The sequence below is a fragment of the Lissotriton vulgaris genome, chromosome 8 (assembly GCF_964263255.1).
Source record: "Lissotriton vulgaris chromosome 8, aLisVul1.2, whole genome shotgun sequence".
NCBI classification, from domain to species: domain Eukaryota; kingdom Metazoa; phylum Chordata; class Amphibia; order Caudata; family Salamandridae; genus Lissotriton; species Lissotriton vulgaris.
Window position 1 is genome coordinate 1247848284 of NC_141696.1, and position 22225 is coordinate 1247870508.

General features: G+C 46.0%; 1 protein-coding gene across 1 annotated transcript in view; it reads left to right on the plus strand.

The window, feature by feature from the left end:
* Positions 1 to 22225, plus strand: part of FLT1 (fms related receptor tyrosine kinase 1) — a 451054-nt gene that overhangs the window by 406526 nt on the left and 22303 nt on the right. The window contains exon 30 of the mRNA XM_086935163.1: positions 5880 to 5970. Within this exon, the coding sequence (XP_086791289.1) occupies positions 5880 to 5970 (91 nt within the window). The remainder of the gene's footprint in view (positions 1 to 5879; positions 5971 to 22225) is intronic.

Here is a 22225-nt window from a genome sequence, read left to right on the forward strand (position 1 = left end):
TTCCACTTCCAGGGGCCTCGCCTGTATTACCCCATCTAATTGTATTCTTTTTCTTTGGTTTGTTCTGACATTAAATGAGCGGCAGTGCCTTATACATTTCTTCAAAAACAGAGCGTCCAAAATGGACGTGTGCACCGCGAGCGATCTGCGGGAAAGCAATGCCGGGCTCCATAGCAGTGAGTGCTGCATTTACTACCGCATTTCTGCAATAGCTGAAGGTCTGGTTCCTCCTTGCAGGGAGGGGCTCTCAGCCCATCAGTCACTCCCTCCACCATACAATATGTCCTGCTTTTCGTGCCAAGAAAAGCGATTTTGTGAAAAGCCGCAGGCCAGCGTGTAGGTGCAAACGTGATGTGTGCTGCAGACTGAGCTGCGCTGATAAAGGGACGCTTCAGTGGCCATTTGTAAATCAAATGTCTGCAATTAATACTAAAGCTGGTTCGGGTGGTGCAACCTTTATCTAAACTGTTATTTAGAAATGGTACGTTTTGTAGGTATTTGCTGTTTCTTTGCAGACTCACCATCACACCCCCTCACACACCCTCTCACCTCACACACCCTTTCACCCTCACACACCCTCACTCACCCTCACACCCTCACTCACCTTCACCCCTCACACACCCTTACCCATCCTCACTCACCCTCACACACCTCACTCACCCTCACTCACCCTCACTCACCCTCTCACCCTCACACATCCTCACTCCCTCTCACCTCACACATCCTCACACCCTCTCACCCTCACACACCCTCACACACCCTAACACACCCTCACCCCCCTCACTCACCCTCACACCTCACCATCACACACCCTCACACCCTCACTCACACCCTCACGCACCCTCACTCAACCTCACACCCTCACCCTCACACCCCCTCTCACACCCTCACACACCCTTACCCTCACACCCTCACCCCCTCACCCTCACACCCCCTCACCCGCACACACCCTCACCCTCCCAACCCTTTCACCCTCACACACCATCACACCCTCGCCCTCACCCTCACACCCCCTCACACACCCTCACTCAACCTTACTCACCCTTACTCACTCACCCTCATACACCCTCATCAGCATAGCATAACAAAACATAGCATGGTATAACAAAAAAAGCATAGAATACACAACCTCACAACCCTCTCACCCTCTCACCCTCACCCTCGCTCTAACACACTCACCCTCACTCACCCACCCACTCTCACTCACCCACCCTCACTCACTCACCCACCCTCACCCACCCACCCTCACCCACCCTCACCCACCCACCCTCACTCACCCTCACCAGCATAGCATAACAAAACATATCATAGCATAACAAAACAAAGCATAGGATAGGAAAACATAGCATAGCATAACAAAGCATAGCATAACAAAACACAACAAAACATACCATAGCATAACAAAACATAGCATAACAAAACATAGCATAACAAAACAAAGCATAGCAAAACAAAACATAGAATAGTATAACAAAGCATAGCATTGCAAAACAAAACATAGCAAAACACAACAAAGCATAGCATAACAAAGCATAGCATAACAAAGCATAGCATAACAAAACATAGCAAAACAAAACATAGCAAAACACAACAAACCATAGCATACATAACAAAACATAGCATAGCATAACAAAACACAACAAAGCATAGTATAGCATAACACACTTACGATCCGGGCCGTAGGGGTGAAACGATTAGGTTTATTGGCGGCGAGCCTTCTGGCAGCAAATATGACTGGAAGTGAAAGTATGCCCAACTCCACAAGCCCATGAAGCTTGTTGAATTCTGAAGCATCAAATTCTACCTGACGATTAGCAGGAGTCCTAAGGACGGGTTAAACCGTGAGTTTCTTGAGGAGAGTAAAAACTACTATATCTTCTCTCTTGTTCCTAACGGTGTGGGCAGGCCTTAGCGTGCTTGGACCCCCGTAGGACTTTGTCTTTTTATAATTTGGTCCTGAAGAAAGCTGAGCTGAAATTAGCACTACCAGCAGAAACATGTTGACCATTCACTTTTAAGCCCCTGGAATTCTAATTCAAAATTCCAGTGACTCCACTGTTTTTATTATGAACAACTGGCCCTTAATAAGGTTTGTTGAGGCACAGTTGTGATCTTTTACAACACACTTCCCTTCACTGATCACTCTTTCACACATACCAGCTCCGCTGCACTTGCAGGCGTGGTAGCACACAGGTGGGGATAGTCGGCCCCACCTGTGACTGAACCCCATGATGAAGCATGTCACCACTAGGGTGAGTGAGGGTTCTTTTAGAAAATAATAAGTTTTTCTATCTTCACTGCCTCCTTTTGTTTAATGACCACTTGAATTAAAGTAGATTTAAAAATTTTCACTGTGTCATAGGGTTTTACTCGTGACGTATAGGTGCTCTTTTGTTGATAATAGCTATTGAATTAGGGGTAGGAGAGTAGCCATTATTCCCTTCCTCTCTCGTTGTATATACATAGCATAACACAACACAGCATAGCATAACAAAACAAAGCTTAGCATAGCATAACAAAACATAGCATAACAAAACATAGCATGGAAAAGCATAGCATAACAAAACATAGCATACCAAAACAAAGCATAGCATAACAAAGCATAGCATAACAAAACATCTCATAACAAAGCATAGCCTAGCAAAACACAACAAAACATAGCATAGCATAACAAAACACAACAAAACATAGCACGGCTTAACAAAACATAACAAAACATATAATAACATACCAAAACACAGCATAGCATACCAAACACAGCAAAACATAGCATAGCATAACAAATCATAGCATAGCAAAACAAAGCATAGCATAATAAAACACAACAAAACATAGCATAGCATAACAAAGCATAGCAGAGGAAAACATAGCATAGCATAACAAACCATAGCATAGCATAACAAAACATAGCATAGCATAACAAAACTTGCATAGCATAACATAGCATAGCAAAACATAGCATAGCATAACAAAACATAGCATAGCATAACAAAACAGCATAGCATAACAAAACAAAACATAGCATAGCAAAACAAAACATAGCATAGCATACAGCATCACTCAGCACCACCACAGCATCACTCTGAGGCACCACAACATCACTGAGCTCCACCACAGCATCAATCTGTGCAACCATTCAACAACAATTGGTTCAAATATGTTATCTCAATGTTTCAAGCTTTATTACAAATGTAAAAAAAAGATGTTAATATTTGACATATGTTCTTGGATTTTCGTCACAATAAAATACACTGAACATAATCTTCACAAATGTTATTTACAAAAGTTTAGCTATTGCCATTATAAATTACAATAACTTTTATTTAAGTATTAATTAATTAAAATTTTTTATAAACCATTGTTATTTGTGATATCAATACATGTAAGTCACGTAAATACAACACATATTGCATTACAAATGCTATAGGTGTCACATTTGCGAAAGTTATAACTATTGGCATTGTAAATGACAAAGCTATTAATTTCGCTATTTTCAAAAACAAAACCTAAATAAAAAATTTGTCATTTACAATACCAATAGCTCAAACTTTCCTAATACGAGACCTATTGTATTGCAAATGCTTGTTATTCTGGGTGGTGGTTTCGAAACGTACTGCTCCTGTAAACCCAGTGTAACACTTTGTGTCTTCAATGCACATATTACACAATATATTTGGCTACTACAGCCATGGGTCTGCTGCTCTACAAAAGATACACTAATAAATGAACGAATGAGATACTTTCTGAAGTGCAAAAGCTGACCCATGCGGCCTCCTGGTGCTGAAAGGAAGGCTTTGAGTACAGTAGCCATCATCAGGCTAGGGGAAGTTGAAAAAAAAAACATTTTCAACTGTTTCTTGAAATGAGTTTCATCTGCAGTGTGGCATAGGAATGAGGGAATACTATTCTATGACTTACATACTAGATAGGAGAAGGACAGCCCTGTCCCCCCCAGCTTTTAGTGAGCCTGTGCCTAGGAATCTTCAGGAAACAGGCATCACCAGACCTCACTGCTCTGGAGGAATGATAGGGAATCATTCAATCAGATTTATAAAGCACATAGCTGCCAACCAGGCATCCCAGTGTTGGCAGCAAAGAAAGGAGCCAAGCAAAGAGACCAGTCATTGGCTTTAGCCAAACCTTCAATTGTTTCCTAAACTGGTTTTGATTAGTAATTTGACGAATGGAGAGATGCATCTCATTCCAAGCCTTAGCCGTCAGCTAGGTAAAAGATCGGTCTCACTGAGTCCTTAGATGAAACTTAGGCATCTTCAAGAGGGGCGCTTCCTCTGATCTAAGAGGACGACAAGGGCACATATTGACACAGCCTCTTACCGAGCTACTTGAGGCGACCTTATAGAAAGTGCAGAAGGCAATAACCAGAGCTTTAAAAATAACACATTTCTTGACAGGGAGCCAGAGAAGTTTTAGTGTTTGACATCTAGGTACCCCAAGGATCAGCCTAGCAGCTGCATTTTGAACGACTTGCAAGTGATCAAGTAGGTAGCTAGGCAGGCCCATATGCAAAGCGATTGTATAATCTAGAAGTCTTGAAGTAATTGCCACATGTATAATGGTTTTCTGAGATTCTGTCCGGACAGATTCTAAAGTTTTCTTCACAGTATGGATCAAAGAAAAGCACATCCCAGAACCTAATAGGATCTAGGAGTGACAAGAGAACTTGTCATGAAACCTGACCCCAAGATGTTTTGCTACAGAACTAGAAATTGGAGCAGGCCACCAATCATTAATAAGCCAGCGGTAGTATGTCAAACTAAAGAATCTCTCACTGAGAGCAGTTCATTCTCAGACAATTCCTACTCATCCATTCGGCATATTTAAGGGCAAGCTGCCAAACTGTCGCCTTTTCTCTAAATGTAAGAATAAACTGTGTGTCATCTGCCGACAAATCCAACAAGATTAGGGCGGCCATCCCACGATCGAGGCAGGTCTTAATAAATTAAGAAACCTCAAGCAGCGCAGTTTCTGCAATGTGCCTCTGGCAAAAGCCAGCTTGAGATAGATCCAGCAATTTGTGTTGTTCCACATACTTATTTAACTGCTGATCACAAATTGTCCAACTTTGTGGGATCAGTTGTGGGTTTCTTAAGTGGAAGGAATCGTCGCTAATTGTTTCCTGCTTTTTAGAAGTAATCCAGAAGAGAGTGATGAATACATTTTTTATTTAGAACAGGATTGGTAGTCTCGATAGCAGATGCCAAAATAACTGGTCAGGCAGGGATCAAAAAAAGAGCCAGATCTACATTGTAAGATCACTTGCGCAATTTTTCTACAGAGATCTGATTGAAACTAGGAAGGAAACAAGAGACTTTAGTGAGGGCTATACCAGACCCTGATTCAAAAAGCGATTCATGCCCTGTTTTCAAAAATGATTGCTATATTTTGTCTACCTTCTCTTCAAAAAAAGCAGACAGGTTGTCACACAGCTCTTGAGTAGAGCAAACAAACTCCCTAGTGATGCAGGCTTTAGTATGGAGAGATGCTTTGAAGACAGCCTTCCCCAGAGATGTTTAGGACATGGAGACCATTATCTTGATGCTTCCCTTGCTTGATTCTGTTCTGATCATCATGTTTAGTTTTGCTTCTTTTCTTACTGCTTGGTAACCAGCTTATGGCCAGGAATCTAAGTCCCTTTGAATTCTGTATAAGGCTCTCTGGTTTGTAAAATCCGAGAAGAGAGATGGTGAGTAGACCTCTGGAGTGTGTATACTAAGGGATGAAGTCTAATCATAACAATTCCTCTAGAGTAGAATTTCAAAACGTGTGGCACTTTTGTGAGAAAAACAACAAAATGAGAAATGGCATGTTGCTTACAACATTATTTTCTTATGGTGATTCCTGTGTTTTCACTGTTGCAGGAAACAAAAGAAATCCAGCTATAATTTTACAAATGGCTCTTACAACTGGACAAAGACAACCTGCAATGACTACTATATTCAAAACAAATAGGTAAAATTACTATACTGTATTTATAGAGTTTTAAAACTTTGACTGAACGTTCACTTTGTGACACCTCATATCTTCATCAGACACTTTTGTACAAATCAATAAATACTTATATTTTTAAAGATTAGAGAGTCGAAGGTGGCAAAGAATCTGGAAGTTTCTGACTTGAATGAAGGGAATGCCTACTACCATTTACAATAAATTCACAGGGATCCAGGTCAAAATTCCAAGAAGCATTAACGTCTCTATCTAGGAGAACTCAACCTTCGCATCCTTCCTCGTCTCCTAGTAACACACAAGACAATTCCAACTAAAAACATCTAATGTATCAAGGACTATAATGGAGAACTGCTTTCATGCATCACATAGAGCATCAATTTATCATAGACCATTTCCCAAGACCCTTCAAACATTCAAGTGTAAGTAACTCCACTTCTAACCAATGCAATAACTTTCTGGGAGATTCTCTCCATCCATCAGCCCACATACAATCTCACCTATTCTTTTTTGTTTGTGAAAGCCCAGTAATTGTACGTAAGACAAACAGTTGCAGACATACCCTTCCTAGGCACAGAGTGTGCATTGCTCTACAGCGGAGAGGGCCTACTCAGATTATTGACAAGGACACTCAGGCGATCCAGGTTCCACTCTTCCTATCAGAAGCCGGTGACAGAGTTGACCACAACATCCTCCTGGCTAGGTTGGACCTCTGATTAGAGTTATGAGAATCCCCCTGAGAAAGTTTCATTCCTTCGTTTTGTTTCGATTACAATCTGAATTTCACAATCAGTGGAAAAATGCTCCAAGAAAAGGTAACGAGGAGTTCTCCAGGGTTTGCTCTACCACCATCTATTTTCAAAGCATATATGATAGGCTTTGCCAAGGTTAACTCCAATTCCCAATTTACGGTGATGAAACACACATTTGTTTTTGGCCAGAGAAAGGAAAAGCAAAGACCAGAGCCATTGCAGAGTGTCTAACAAGCACTGGCTTCTGGATGAAGGAGAACGTCCTCTGCTTTTACAAATTGGAGATCCTACGAGTAAGAGACTTGGGGCCTCATTAGGATGGCGGTAAATCCGCATCCTCCGGGCCGGCGGAAGCCACCGCTGGCCCAGAGGATGCGGATTCACCGCCGAGGCCACAGAATACACCCACCGCCAGATTAGGATGGCGGTGGGATTGTGGTGGGACCAGCGGCGGATGGCAGGTCCGTCTGCCGCTGATCCGCGGGGTGTGGAGGGCCATTTGGTGGCGGTGTCTGCAAGACACCGTCAGCCAAATTAGGATGTGCATTGTCACATGCTTTTCCACGGCAGCTTTTCCGCCGTGGAAAAGCATGTGGTCTTTGGTGTTTGGGGGCCCGTTGCGGGCCCCCAGGGTGCCTGCCGCTTTGTGCATGTAAATGTTAAATATGCATTTTTAACCTTGCGGCGGCTGCTGCTTCAAACAGCACCCGCCGCAAGGTTAAAGATACAGGATGTGACCGCCAGGGTGGCGGTCACATCTTAATTGCACCGGAGGGACCGCCGCTGCCCCTGAGGACGGTCCCTCCACCTCGGGAGTGGCGGACGGACAAAGGTCCGTCCGCCATCCTAATGAGGCCCTAGATTAGGAAACAAAATACCATTTGATGAGTCCAAAGCCCTGGGAACAGAGCCACCTCAAACCAGAAAGTGAAAATCCTTAGGGTTATCATGGACCAGTTAAAACTCTTTTTTGACGCACCAATCAAACCCATAGTACAGTCTTCTAACATCCAATGAATAAAGGTGAGGAGAGTACTCTCATCCTAGAGTATAACCAATGAGTAGATATTTCTTGTGTCCTGGTGTCTTCCCATCTAGATACAGCTACAGTGTCTACACTGAGGCGAAACTATAAAGCAGGGGGTCCTCAAATGGTCGATCGCGACCCACTGGTAGCTTGCCTACACCCAGTGAGTAGCTCGAGGCCCCCATATCCATTTTAGTGCTCTTTAATGCCCTGCACTAAAAGTAAATGAGGCTTGTCTTATTGTTTTGCATTACTTGCACACTCGCCCATAGCAGCTGCTCACATTAGCTGGATTGAATTTAGCTGCGGAGGGGAGGAATGGAGAGGGGGGATGTCAGTGCAAATGGCCCATAAGTAACCATAGCACTACAATCCTGGTCGGCCGGAGTGGTAGCCTTTACACGGGAGACGTATCATAAAGCCTGGGACTCTGGTTGGCTTTTTTGTCGCTGAATACCACAGTGCAGGCATAAGTCTCGAGTTTATAGCCAACTTGCAAGAGGTACTTGATTTTAAATCCCTGTGAAACGCTGTTTATTGGTGAAATGGTAAAAATGTAAAATGTGAGAGGCACTTCATTTATATATAAAAAAGCTCCCTGTGAATCTCTGCTTTTATTTAATCATTAAATACAGTTTAATTTAAAGCATGCCCTCGTGTAAAGAAGTGCACATGAAAATTGAATTTTCAGGATACTGTGTTATACAATTTCAACTGCATGTCTCCATTTTTCATTGGACTGCGCCCCTCCACATGCACTGTTAAGTACACAAAATTCACACCAGGTTTACAATGTTTCTGTTGTGAATAACGCTGTGTGATGTATAGTGACCTTTGTTTATAGGCTGGTAGGATACCTCAAAGTCCTGCTCCCTGATCTACAGGACCCGGGTTGAAATCCAGCAGGGCCTACTTTGCCTTTAATCCCTACAAAGCCAATAATGTGTTCAGTCCTGTAACCAATACACCTGTCATTCAAGCGCTTGGAGGCAATCTGTTTATTAAATCGACCAAATGAATAGCCATCCAGTTATACATTTCAACTACATGTATGCAGAGAGCTTTTTATGCTAACAGCCACTACATTTTCAGTAGGCGTGGCATTTAGGAACCTGTTTTAGAAAGCAGTTTCATTTGATGGATCCCAGTAACGCACTAGTGGCAAGTTTGGTTTTAAAAACCTTGCAAGGAGTAATCTGGGTGATGGCAGAATGTGGGAGGTGGCTCTGGATGGCAGGATACATGAAGTTTTTCCATTTCCATTTATAAACTTAATTTCGGCCGTAAAAGGCCATAAAAGTCACATAATAACACATCGCAAAGATAAAAATACGTTAAAAATAGCACTAGATAAAAGTTTAAAAAGTAGTTATTTACAGATTGCATCGACTAGCAGCAGCTCGCTACATTAGAAAAGAGATATAAAGAGAATTAATTGCACAATTACAGTAGTGTTTTCAGCAACTTTTGGCGCTTTTTCCACATTGAGAAAAGGAAGCGAGAAACGGCAAATAAAACATTTTTTGTTTCAGATCTTAAAATTTGATGAGAAGCAAGACATTGAGTGAACCCCATATTTTTACAAAGTGGAATGAGCCAATATTTTCTTAATGATCTGTACCCTAGACAGAAAAATAATACATGTATCACTGTCTCGGGGGGACCATTACAAGCTGGCATATATTTACAGTAGAATTTGCCCAGTTCTTTGTAAAATCAAATAGAGGAAGGGTGCCCAGCCTAAATCGTATAAATAGCTTCCTCGCCAGTGCAGGTTGGATTTCATCTATATACGGTTCAAACCTGTATTGGTCTTTGAAACTCAAAAAATCTATTGTAAGTTGGCCAAAGGTGTTGTTATCCTGCAGGGCCCTGAGCCTGTACAATCTATAGGATTTCACCAGGTCAAGACGGGAGATCTGCGTGCAATAAGCCTCTGGGCTAAACCAGAGGTCAGAATGACCAATTTTGGCACAAATATCTTTAATATTTGCAAGTCAAGGACATTTCCCTGTCTCAGTTAGCTCCAGGATCGAGCAAAGCTCAGACCTATAAGAGACTAGCTCAGGGGTCAACCAAATTCTGCACCAGAAGGTCAGTGGGCGCAGTCCCGCTTCTTTAGAAATGGGTCTAATACCCAGATCAAGATGGAGAGGAACAAGGGGGGTGCTTAGGAGAAGATTCAACAAATATCTCATATACTTGTTCTTGGCTGAAATCAACCCCTTCATAGGACAATGGCCCAAAACTCTGCCCGTATAGTGCAGCACTTCTCACCTGCACTTTATATATCTCAGTAGCGGGGCCAGGGACCACAGTGCTTAAGGACTAGGCAACTGTCATAACACCACCAGACAACTGTAGCAGCCTTAAAACCACCTTTTCCATTTGAGGTCCCCAGGAAAAAGACTCAGAGAGAGTAACTCCAAGATAGTCAAAGAGTGACACCTTTTCTAACGGGATGCCATTAAGCGTAGGGTTGGGGCGAGATGATTTTACTGGAATAAACACCATAATCTTGGTCTTAGTTGCGTTTATTTCCAGCGACCTGTTTATGCAAAATGAAGCAAAGCTATCTAAAATTAGCTGTATCCCCATTGGGGACTTAGATAGCAACAGGGTGTCGTCCGCAAACAACAATACAGGCACCTTCCGTTGATCTAGTTTCGGGGCATCACTGTTCTCCACCTGTCTTAGTTGGGAGACCAGGGCATTGACATGAAGGCAGAACAGGGTGGGGGCTAGAACACAGTCCTGCCTTACCCCCCTGTCCACCGGAAAACGTGATGTCAGTTCCCCTGATTTCCCAAATCTAACCTGGGAAAAATTCCCAGTATGTAGGCGGATAATCATATCTAATGGGTCTGAAGGTATTCCAAGTTCCTCAAGAACTGCCCACAACTTTGCTCTGGGTACCATATCAAAGGCTGATTTTAAGTCTACAAATATCAAATAGAGGCTGCCACCCTCTATTGATACTGTCTTCCAATAAAGGAGTTGGAGCCTAAGAAGGTGATCAATAGTCGATAAATTTTTCCTAAAATGAGCTTGGTAATCACTCAGTATGTCATGATCTTCCATCCACATATGTAGACAATTGAGCAAAATTCTTGAAAACAACTTCTGGGTGACATCTATCAGGCTGATTGGCCTATAGTTTATGGGCAGTAGGGGAGATCCCTTTTTAGGTCGAGCCTGGGAACACGCATCCGAAGGATGCGGTCCAGGTGGAGAACTATAGCTAGCTGACACGGGGGAATGACGGACAAGAAACTGCCACGCGCTTCTCCCCGGCTGGATTCAGCTGTGTGCACGCGCACCCACACTCACGCATGCGCACATCACAGCCACACACATACACAGCCACACGCATACACAGGCACACCCCCCCCACCCCCGCACCTACACACACACTAGCGCACCTACACGCACACACAGAGACCCCCACACACACACCAGCGCACCTACACACACGCACGCACACATACAAAGACCCCCCTCCCCCCACCGCCGCAATCGCACACATACACACACACACACACACACACACCAGCACCGGACCCCACTCACCAGCTACGCAGGATTTCTCTTCTCTGGGGCGGCCCGGGTCTCTCCCTAGGTCACGGGAGCCCCGGGTCGCGGGAGGACTCGGCTTCTTTGCTCCATCCCGGCGGGCAGCCAATCATAGCCCAGCAGCAGGCGGGACTTCCTTCTTTCTTCTGGCCCGGCCTACGTCTTCTCTCCCGCTGCCTGGCTTCCTGCCTCAGAGGTCCGCCAATGGCAGCGCGGCCCCGAGCAGGGAGGCGGGCACAGCGTTTCCTCTGGAATCCCGGGCCCGTCGGCGGTAATAATTTATTTGGGGACACAACCTGCATTAGAGTTGTTTGCCAATATAGCCTCTCTCTCCACATAAGCACGCTGCATGCAGCCTCTCTCCACATAAGCAAGCAGCCTCTCTCTCCAAATAAGCACGCTCTGTGCAGCCTCTCTCTCCACATAAGCACGCAGCATGCAGCCTCTCTCCACATATCACGCTGCATGCAGCCTCTCTCCACATAAGCACGCTCTTCCATGCGGTCGCTCCTTCAGCATTTCCCACTCCGTCCCCTGTCAGCTCCCTGCATGGACTCTCCCATGTGAACTTCCTGCAGCCTCTCCCTCATTACCCCCACCCCACCCCGAAGGAATCCTCACCCTTCCATCTTCACACCAGTCCCTGCAGCCCTATGTCCCGGTACGATACCGTGGAAAAGTCAACTGGTCCCTTTTCATTTGTTTGTGGTTCAACCGACTAGAATGGGAAGACTAGACTACAAGTCCCAGCATGCTTCCTGTTGTTGGCTGTAAAACCAGGACTGACTCCGCTACTGTCATGCATGAGGCAAGCGCAGAACAATGTCACAGCCCTGTAACCTGCAGCCTTTCTACCCCCTCGATCTCCCCCCTATACCCCCTCTCCGAAAGAGCGCCCTGCAGTCTCCCTTACCCCGTGAATACCGGAGACCCTGTGCCCACAGACCTCCCTGCAGTATCAAGTGCAGAGACACACGTAAAGTTGCAAGCCCCTTGCTGCCGGTGGGTGGGGCACGATTCTCCATGCCTATAACTCCTCGAGACCCCCCCCCCGGCTGTGGAGGGGTGAATGAACTGCGCTGGGAGACGTGGGTGGGTGGTCGGCTTACCTTGCTCTCCCCCTGCTCGGGGGTCCACAGACACAGAGCTGCCACCATCAGGACCCTGGCGGGGGCTCCCCCGAGGTCCCCCATCCTGCTCCGACTCCAGGGCTCACTTGGATGCTGGCGCTGCCTCTGCTGCCCCCCAGCCGGGACCCCTCTCTCCTCCTCCCTCCGGCCGCGGTCCCTCCCCTCTCTGATTACCTGTCACTCTCCTCCTCCTCGGCCCCTCGACACGTCTCTCCCCCGGGCCCGTCAGCAAGCAGCCGGCCCCTTTCCGTCTGTTTTACTTTACACCCCACCCCTTTACACACCCCTTATGAAAACACAACTTTCAAGGCGTGATCTCCGCCCTTCAAACTCTAGGTGCACAAACTCAGCATGCACCTCCCGTAACTCCCTCTCCTCACCCCTCTTTCATTCGCCCTCCATCACTTTAACACCGTCCAGGGGGGGAGACCCCCCCCTGGACCCCCCTTCCTCCCCCCAGCGCTCCCCTTCCATGGCAGCAGGGGCACTATTTTCCAGTTCAGTGTTTTTCCTTAACAACCCAATGTATTCTGGGAGTTGTAGTCTTTGTTCATTTCTGGTGGACCAACTTAATTGAAAGCAGTGGTTTGTAATAGGAAAGCCCTGGACTGGCGCCTGGTGTTTCTGATAACATGGAGCTACCTAGTAATCTCATCTCCCCCTTCTACCCCTGTAATCTCTTTTTTATCCCTCACCTCACTCCTTCTCTGGACCTCAACTTCCCCTCTCTCGTCTCACCACCTCTTCCAACCCTTACCTTCCTATTCTAAGCTTCTCTTTTAGGTCTGGTTTTGACAGGGCAGCTGTCAGGTCCAGCTCTAGGGCGGTTCGACCCGTGCCACCGCACCGGGTGCTGACTCTTCGAGTGGGCGCCGTATTTAAAGTATTTGATGGTTTTAAAAGCACATGCTGCTGCATTGCTGGCCTCTGGCAATTTTATACAACAATAAAAACGTAAATATAACTCTGGTGATTAATGTTCTTCCAGGAGAGAGAAGGTGTTTTGTCAAGTGGAAGTTTTAACTCATTTTTATAGAAGCACAGAGGGTTAATATCCCTTCTGCAAAGAATGTGTACCATGCAGATCACAAAATGCATATGGTTTAAATCGATCAGTGCTTTTTTCAGAGAGATCCTTTTGTTACTAACAGTGTAGATATTAAAATCCTAACATGGAACAGTGAAATGAAAGAGCTGCATGCAAACTGCAAGGTATAGATTAGAGAGTTATGATTTTTCCCTCCGTCTTTCATTATTCTAATGTTTCCAAAAGGGTTCATTTCGTCAAAACAAAATCCTTATTATTAAATGTAACCCCCAACCATGGGGTTATGTTGTACATTCTGAGTCTGTGCTTCTCCAGACCAAGCTCTCTTAAACTATACTGCCTACCAGTATGGGTGGCATGTGACTCACCTGGTAGTCCTCTGTCTTAAGTAACGTTTCCTATACACTGATTTACACACCTATCTTTTATTGTCTCTATGTGTGTGAGATGTAAAGTGCTCCAACACCCTAAACTTGTATAGGTGGAGTTATATAACTAATCAAATACATCTGATAGATAGAGAGTGGTTATGGAGACTTGGGGGGCACTGTTAATGGGTGGTAGTGAGGGAGTCGGTGGGGGCGCCAACTAACATTGTGGCACAGGGCGCTACCAGTGCTAAAGCCGGCCCTGGCAGCTGTAGGCACACTTATATAATCACAGACAAAAAGCATCCAGAAGCCGCACTAAAGGTGGAGCGTTGACTCCGCCCACAGGTTGATCAACTTGAGTACATAGCAAGGAACAATGGTTCCTGTGGACAATGTGTATAATATATGATATAGTTTAGCTCAAACGCAGTGCTCCTGGGTAAAGGTATGTCGAAAAGAGAAGTAAAATTATACACAACAAGGTAAATTGCTATTTAAATAAATTACGTAATCAAGTCAATCAAGAGACACACATTTAAAAACAAACCATCCTCCAACCCTTACCATTGTTCTAGAAGGCTGCTAATAACTTCTGTATATCTATGTTATGGTCGTTTTTGCATCACTTGAAACCTTTTTTATGTCACAAACTGCCACCTCTGATATATAGGTTCTATGCTCACTTGGGACAACGCACAGCTTTTTTGATTGACTTGGCTACGTAATCTATATAGATAGCAATTTACCTTGATTTTCTTGTTGTGTATAATTTTACTTCTCTCTTTGACTTACCTTTACCCAGGTGCACTGCCTTTGAGCTAAACTATTATCATATATTATACACATTGTCCACAGGAACCATTGTTCCTTGCTATATACTAGATACCCTGGTTCCTTGTGAGTAGGGTGGCCCTTGTTTGCCTGTACACGATCAACTTGAGTACAGCATTCGACTGGACAGAGTGTTGTGATTTGTAATGTACACTGCAATCCCTCGCATTTTTGGAAGACTTAACGCAAGGGATTGCTGTTTCAGTCGGAATAGGAATGTTGGGAGTTTCAAGACCGAGCAGCTGGAGTTCGGCTGCTCTGGGGAGTTATCTTAATAAAGGAACTTTAATTACACGGTCGTGCGTATCATCTTTGGAGAATACTGCTACATTTATGTGGCGACGAGTTGGATAACTCTCCGGCGGGTCCACTACGTAAGATATTTCTGGGAATCCTTCTTCGTCGGATTTCAAGTTGCAGTTTTCATGGAGGCACTGGTTTTCATGTTGTGGTTCTCACCTGATCATGCTGGTCTATCCGCGTTGCAGTCCTTCCTTGATGGCTGTTTGGTGTTGGCTGGTGTGGCTCCTATGCTGATTTTAAAGAAGAGGTACTTCCATAGCAGCCTTGCTAGAGCTAATGCTACAGGTGTCACATTTGCAAAAGTTAAAACTATTGCCATTGTAAATGCCAAAGCTATTAATTTCGCTATTTTCAAAACCAACACATAAATAAAAACATTGCCATTCACAATACCAATAGCTCAAACTTTCCTAATGCTTTACCATTCACACGTGTGCAGATGTACAGAGTGCAGGAGCCACGGAGTAATGGTGACGTCCTAACAATGCACAGCTTTACCATTCACACGTGTGCAGATGTAGAGAGTGCAGGAGCCACGGAGTAATGGTGACGTCCTAACAATGCACACGCTTTACCATTCACACGTGTGCAAATGTACAGAGTGCAGGAGCCACGGTGTAATGGTGACGTTTTAACAATGCACACGCTTTACCATTCACAGTTGTGCAAATGTACAGAGTGCACGAGCCACGGAGTAATGGTGACGTCCTAACAATGCACACGCTTTACCATTCACACGTGTGCAGATGCACCATACCACGGAGTAATGGTGAACACCTTGTTCTGTGATTGAAAGGCCGGTTTACACCTGAAAGCCAGGCCCCTGACACCTCAGCTGACCTCTATGCACGGCTGTCTTGGTGATTGAAGCCTCAAAAGTGTCGGCTGTCCTGGGAACAGTTAATCTGCATAAGGCAAACTTTCACCATTTTCATTTTTAGGTCGAGCCTGGAAATACGCATCCGAAGGATGTATAGGTGTCACATTTGCAAAAGTTAAAACTATTGCCATTGTAAATGCCAAAGCTATTAATTTCGCTATTTTCAAAACCAACACATAAATAAAAACATTGCCATTCACAATACCAATAGCTCAAACTTTCCTAATGCGAGACCTATTGCATTGTAAATGCTTGTTATATATTGGGAATATTTCCGCTCCAAGCCATGTATCTGGGATTTTCATCCTCCACACTATAGCATTAAATACTATCCAAAGGTAGGGGCCCCAGATCATTGGTTCTTCCCTGAAAAGATCCCCAGGGATCTTGTCCAATCCTGGGGCTTTACCAAGAGGGAGTGACTTAATTGCACCATAAACCTCTGCTAAGGTAATTGCCTCTAGAGGAGGCAGAGATGCAGAAGATTGAGAGATTTCCACAGGTGCTGATGGCAGATCACTAGCATAAAGGGATTTAAAATGCACTTCCCGAGCTTGAGCAGAAATATTTGGTTCCACCGGAGACCGATCAGCAGAACTATGAAGGTTGGACACTAAGTACCAGAAGCCCTTCATATCCCTATTGTGTAGGGCTGTTCTAATAACTTCCCATCTATCACACTCCCAATGTTGTTTGGCTTGCTTGATAGTAACATTATACAGATGCCTTTTTATTTTTATTTGTGGTCTATTCTCACTACGAATTGCCTCAATAAGAGCACCCTTGGCCGTCCGACAGGATTTATTGAACTAAGAGAGCTTGTGGGTCCTATTCACAGGGGGCTTAGAGAGAGGGTTGAAAAATGTGTTAAGATCCACCGTTAATTTGGCGTGGATTATTTCAACCACGTTCTTATCCCAGGTGGTAGGAATTAGATTTGCCTCTTTCACGGCCTTCTCAAGAAAAGGGATGAATAAAATGAATAGGGCTGCCAGTTTTTCCGGGACTAGCCTAACCGAATCCCACCTTATCCTTCTTTTGTTATTGACCAGGGCTAGGTTAGTACAAGCATTGGGGAGGCTCATCATTGAGATTTGTATGTCCGGGATCTGGAGTTCCAGGACTAAAGCATTATGATCGCTGTTGTGTCTCGAAAGAACCATAAAATCAACAAACCATAAAATTAACAAAGCACTGGTTTCCACCAAAATATAGTCCAGAAGGGAAAACTGTAAGGATCTATTAAAGGTGGTCTTCCCAGGTTGGTCAGACTTGGTGCGGCCATTACATGCCTTTAGGGAGTGCTATAGCATGGCCTTGTTTATCTGCATCACCAATGGAGACCATGCCTTCACCTCCCTAATCTGTGGGTCGGGAATTAACCAAAATCTGTCCTCGTCACTAGGAGCTGTGTCTAAGGGGTTAACAAGGGGCTCAAATTGGCAGTTAAAATCGCCCCTATCACCTTCCTTGCATCCTTAGGTAAGGCTTGTAGGATTACAGACAGATCATCAATTACAGAAGATTCCTTCGAGACACTTACAGGGGGTGAATACAGGTTAATAACCACGAGAGATAGACCCCCCTGAGGGTCTGCCCCTATTGCTTCTGTGCGCGGGTACATTGTATGTGGCATAACCCTGACTCACAATGTCATCTATTGCCCAGGTTTCCTGGAACAGGCAGAGATAGTCAAGTCAAGTCAAAAGATTTATATAGCGCGCTACATACCCGGAGGGTCTCAAGGCGCTTGAAGAAGGGTGGGGAATTACTTGTCGAATATCCAAGTTTTAAGTTGCTTTCTGAATGCTAGGTGGTTCTGAGTGAGACGACGGTGAGTGGGGAGTGAGTTCCAGGTTTTAGCTGCGAGGTAGGAGAAGGATCTACCTCCCATGGTGGTTTTATTGATGCGAGGTATGGTAGCAAGCGCTTGGTTGGTGGATCGTAGTTGGCGGGAGGGGGTGTAGAAGGAAAGTCGTGTGTTGAGGCATTCCGGTCCAAGTTCGTAAAGTGCTTTGTGTGCGTGGGTTAGGAGGCGGAAAGTAATCCTCTTATTGACGGGGAGCCAGTGGAGGTTTTTCAGGTGACTGGAGATGTGGTCTTTACGCGGGATGTCTAGTATGAGTCTAGCTGATGCGTTCTGGATGCGTTGGAGTTTTTTCTGGAGTTTTGCGGTGATACCGGCGTATAGGGTGTTTCCGTAGTCCAGGCGGCTTGTAACCAGTGCATGGGTGACCGTTTTTCTGGTTTCGGTGGGAATGTTTTTTTGAGCATGCGAAGAATGTTGAAGCAAGATGATGAAACGGCGTTGACTTGTCTGTTCATAGAGAGTGAGGAGTCCAGGATGACGCCCAGGTTCCGTGCGTGGTCCATCGGGATGGGTGCTTTTCCAAGGGCGTCTGGCCACCAAGAGTCATCCCAGGGGGAGGTACCTAAGATAAGGACTTCTGTTTTGTCTGAGTTCAGTTTCAGACGGCTGTGCTTCATCCACTCGGCTACTTCTTTCATTCCTTCATGTAGGTTGGTTTTGGCGGTGTTAGGGTCTTTGGTGAGTGATAGGATCAGTTGAGTGTCATCCGCGTAGGAGATGATGTTGAGGTTGTGTTGGCGTGCGATGGCCGCGAGGGGGCTCATGTATACGTTGAAGAGGGTGGGACTGAGGGAGGACCCTTGTGGCACGCCGCAGATGACTTCGGTAGCTTCTGATTTGAATGGTGGGAGGCGGACTCTCTGGGTTCTTCCGGTGAGGAACGAGGTGATCCATTCCAGTGCTTTTCCTTGGATTCCGATGTTTCTGAGGCACTGTAGAAGGGTGCTATGGCAGACTGTGTCGAAGGCTGCGGAGAGGTCTAGGAGGATGAGGGCGACTGTGTCTCCATTGTCCAGTAGAGTTCGAATGTCGTCTGTTGCTGCGATGAGGGCGGTCTCTGTGCTGTGTTTGGCTCGGAAGCCTGACTGTGAGGAGTCGAGGGATTTGTTGGTTTCGAGGAAGGCGGCGAGCTGGTTGTTGACGGCTTTCTCGATGACTTTGGCCGGGAATGGAAGGAGCGAGATGGGGCGGTAGTTTTTGAGTTCGGTGGGGTCCGCTGTGGGTTTTTTCAGAAGGGCGCTAAGTTCTGCGTGTTTCCAGCTTTCCGGGAAGGTGGCGGAGTTGAAGGAGCAGTTGATGACGTCCCGGAGGTGTGGTGCTATGATGGAGTCTGCTTTGTTGAAGATGTGGTGAGGGCAGGGGTCTGTGGGGGATCCTGAGTGGATGGAGTTCATCAGGTGGATGGTGTCCTCAGTGGAGATAGGGTTCCAGTCATTAAGGATGTTCAAGGGGGGTGAAGGTTCTGCAGAAGGTTGGGTGGGTTGGTTTCCGGGTTGGTTGTCGAAACTGTTGTGGATGTCTGCAATTTTGTTGTGGAAGAACGAAGCTAGGGAGTCGCAGAGGGTTTGAGAGGGGGTGATGTCGTTGGAGTTGGCTGAGGGGTTGGTAAATTCTTTGACGATGTTGAATAATTCCTTGCTGTTGTGGGCGTTGTTGTCAAGTCGGTCTTTGAATGCGGCTTTCTTGGCAGATCGGATAAGTTGGTGGTGTGTGCGGGTGGCGTTTTTTAAGGCGTCCCTGGTGCTGGTGTTTGGGTCTTTTTTCCAGGCCTTCTCGAGGGAGCGACAGAGTTTCTTTGATTTCTTTAGGTCATCGTTGAACCAGGAGGCGTTTTTGCTGCCTAGTTTGATATGACGTTTTTTCAGCGGTGCTAGGATGTCGGCGCTGTTGGATAGCCATTGGGTGAGGTTAGTGGCTGCTTGGTCGGGGTTTGAGGAGTGGGCAGGGGGGTTTTGAAGAAGCGATGAGGAGATCTGGTCGATGGTGATTTTGTTCCAGTTTCTTCGCAGAGTAGGTTGAGGATGGTTGTGAGTTGTGGTCTTATTGTAGATAAAGTGTACGCAGCTGTGGTCCGTCCAATGGAGAGTAGTGGTGTGACTGAAGGAGACATGTTTGCTGGAGGTGAAGATAGGGTCGAGTGTGTGACCTGCGATGTGGGTGGGCGTAGTGACAAGTTGTTTGAGTCCGAGGTTGGCGAGATTGTCCAGAAGGGAGGTGGCGTTGGTGTCATTGCTCTTTTCCAGGTGAAAGTTGAGGTCTACGAGTAGAATGTATTCCTCGGAGGGGAGGGCGTGTGGGGTGATAAAGTCAGTGATAACGTCGCTGAATTATGCACGGGGTCCTGGAGGTCGGTAGAGGAGTGTGCCTCTGAGTGTGGTCTTGGGGTCGGTGTGGATCTGGAAGTGAAGGTGTTCAGCGCTGGCAAGGTTGACGTCTGAGCTGGTTGAGATGCGGATGGAGTCCTTATGGACGATAGCGATGCCTCCTCCTGTTTGGTCGGTGCGGTCCTTTCGGATGATCTTGTATCCTTCCGGGATGGCAATGGTGATGTCTGGGGCTGATGAGGCGTTCATCCATGTTTCTGTTAGGAAGGCGACTTCGGGAGAAATGGTGTCTAGTAGGTTCCAGAGGTCGATGGCGTGTCTGTGGACTGAGCGGGTGTTGAGCAGGATGCATTTTAGGTGGTTGGAGTCAGATATCTGTTGTGTGTTCATGGATGAGGAGTTTATCTTGGTGCCGTCGAACTTGCAGGAGTAGCATGTGAAGGGTCCATGGGTGTGTCCAGGAGCGGCTTGGGCGCAGTTGGAGAGTCGGCCGGGGTTAAGGGCTAGGAGGGTGGAGGCGTCGTATGTAATGCGGGAGTGCTGGGCATTGCACGGACCAGGGGGTCTGGCGCTGGGCGCGGTCCAGGCGCGGACGGGCGTAGACAGGCTTACCTTTGGCGCACCTTCGGCGCGGCCGTAGCGCGTGGACGCTGCGCGTGGGGGCATCTGTCATTAAATGGACATTGAGGGGGGAGGAGCGTGGGAGGGGCAGCAGGGAGGCGGGAGCGGGGCGAGGAGGAAGGGCTCTGGGAGACAACAACAAACAAAATGGAGGCGGTGAAAAGTCGAGTGAGGCTGGGGCACTGAGATAATATTCACAAGCGCTTTTAAACAGGCAGCGTTATTGTGCACAGATAGAGCGCAGTTCCGTTTCCGTCGCGCTGTTTAAATGGCACCAACTATGCAGCAATACAGAACCCCAGAAACGCTGTTGCGCTATTAAAATGGCACAAACTAAGCAGACTAATAAATCACCAGAAGCGCTATGAGGTCAAACAAATGCACAATTTAAAGTACAGACACACAGACAGTCGGAAGTCAATGGATGAGTAACGATACCACCAGGAGCCAGGGAGCGTGGGAGCGACCGCGTCTGACGAAGTCAAGACGGTCACAAATTGGGATATAAACTTTCCCCAATCTGGATTCTGTAACTTATTTTTGATTCCTGCCACTTTCCAGGATAGTACCTTTAAATTCGGGCCCCTGGAAGAACAATCACTAGTATTACTAAAGAGCTGGCTTCTGGTGGACTGGGTTAGCCCCTGATTATTTACCAAAAGTGTGCCTACTTCAGCCATGTGTGCAGGGGTAATAACTGATGAAAGGAGAGGATTTATAATGCGTTCTATTATTCTGTGTAAAGTAGAGGCAGTGGTCTCCATAGGGGTTGGATCCTTTAACTTCGAAATTGGATGAGAAGACGAACTGGCCAGTCAATCACATTCCTCCAGAGTCGAAATAACTTCAAATCTATTCTGTGTTAGCACTGAGCCATTGCCCAGGGAATGCTTCCTACTCTCTTCACTAGATAGGGTGTGGACAGGCTTGGCCCTATTCAGTCTGTTCTTCCTAGGAAAGTGTCTATCATAAAAGTAGTCTAAGGTTAAGGGGACTATCTTTTAGCTCCTACGTTGGGGGGGGGGGGTAGAAGTTTGCTAGCAATATAGGTAGAGTTTTGATGTTTGAAAAATTAACAATGACACAGTCCCCTTTAAAACGTTTTTCCTGGCTGCCCACCCATTCCACCCTCCTTGCCATGATTAGTTAATTTGCCAAAAATGGACAGGTCCTTTCAGTAGCACTTATATTGAAAGAAATCCAGTGCAGGCATTTGTCCATGAGATCGATAGTAGACTCCATTTGATCAGGCCGGAGCCGAGGAACATTAGCCAGGACCAAAGCCAAGGAAGCAGCAGCAGGCGGAAGATGAAAACTTGGTTGGGCTAAGATATTATCAGTTATAGACATTAGGGGTCTTATTGTTTCCGGCTGTATGCACCCTCCATGACCCGAGGTACATGGTAGTACTGCTTTGTTCGAAAGAACTGGGGCTATGTAGCAGAGTAGCTGCCATAACTGGGTGGAAAGGTGATGGTGGTTTAGAAGTTGTAATAGTTGCTGGAACAGACACAGACTGCAAAGACTGAAT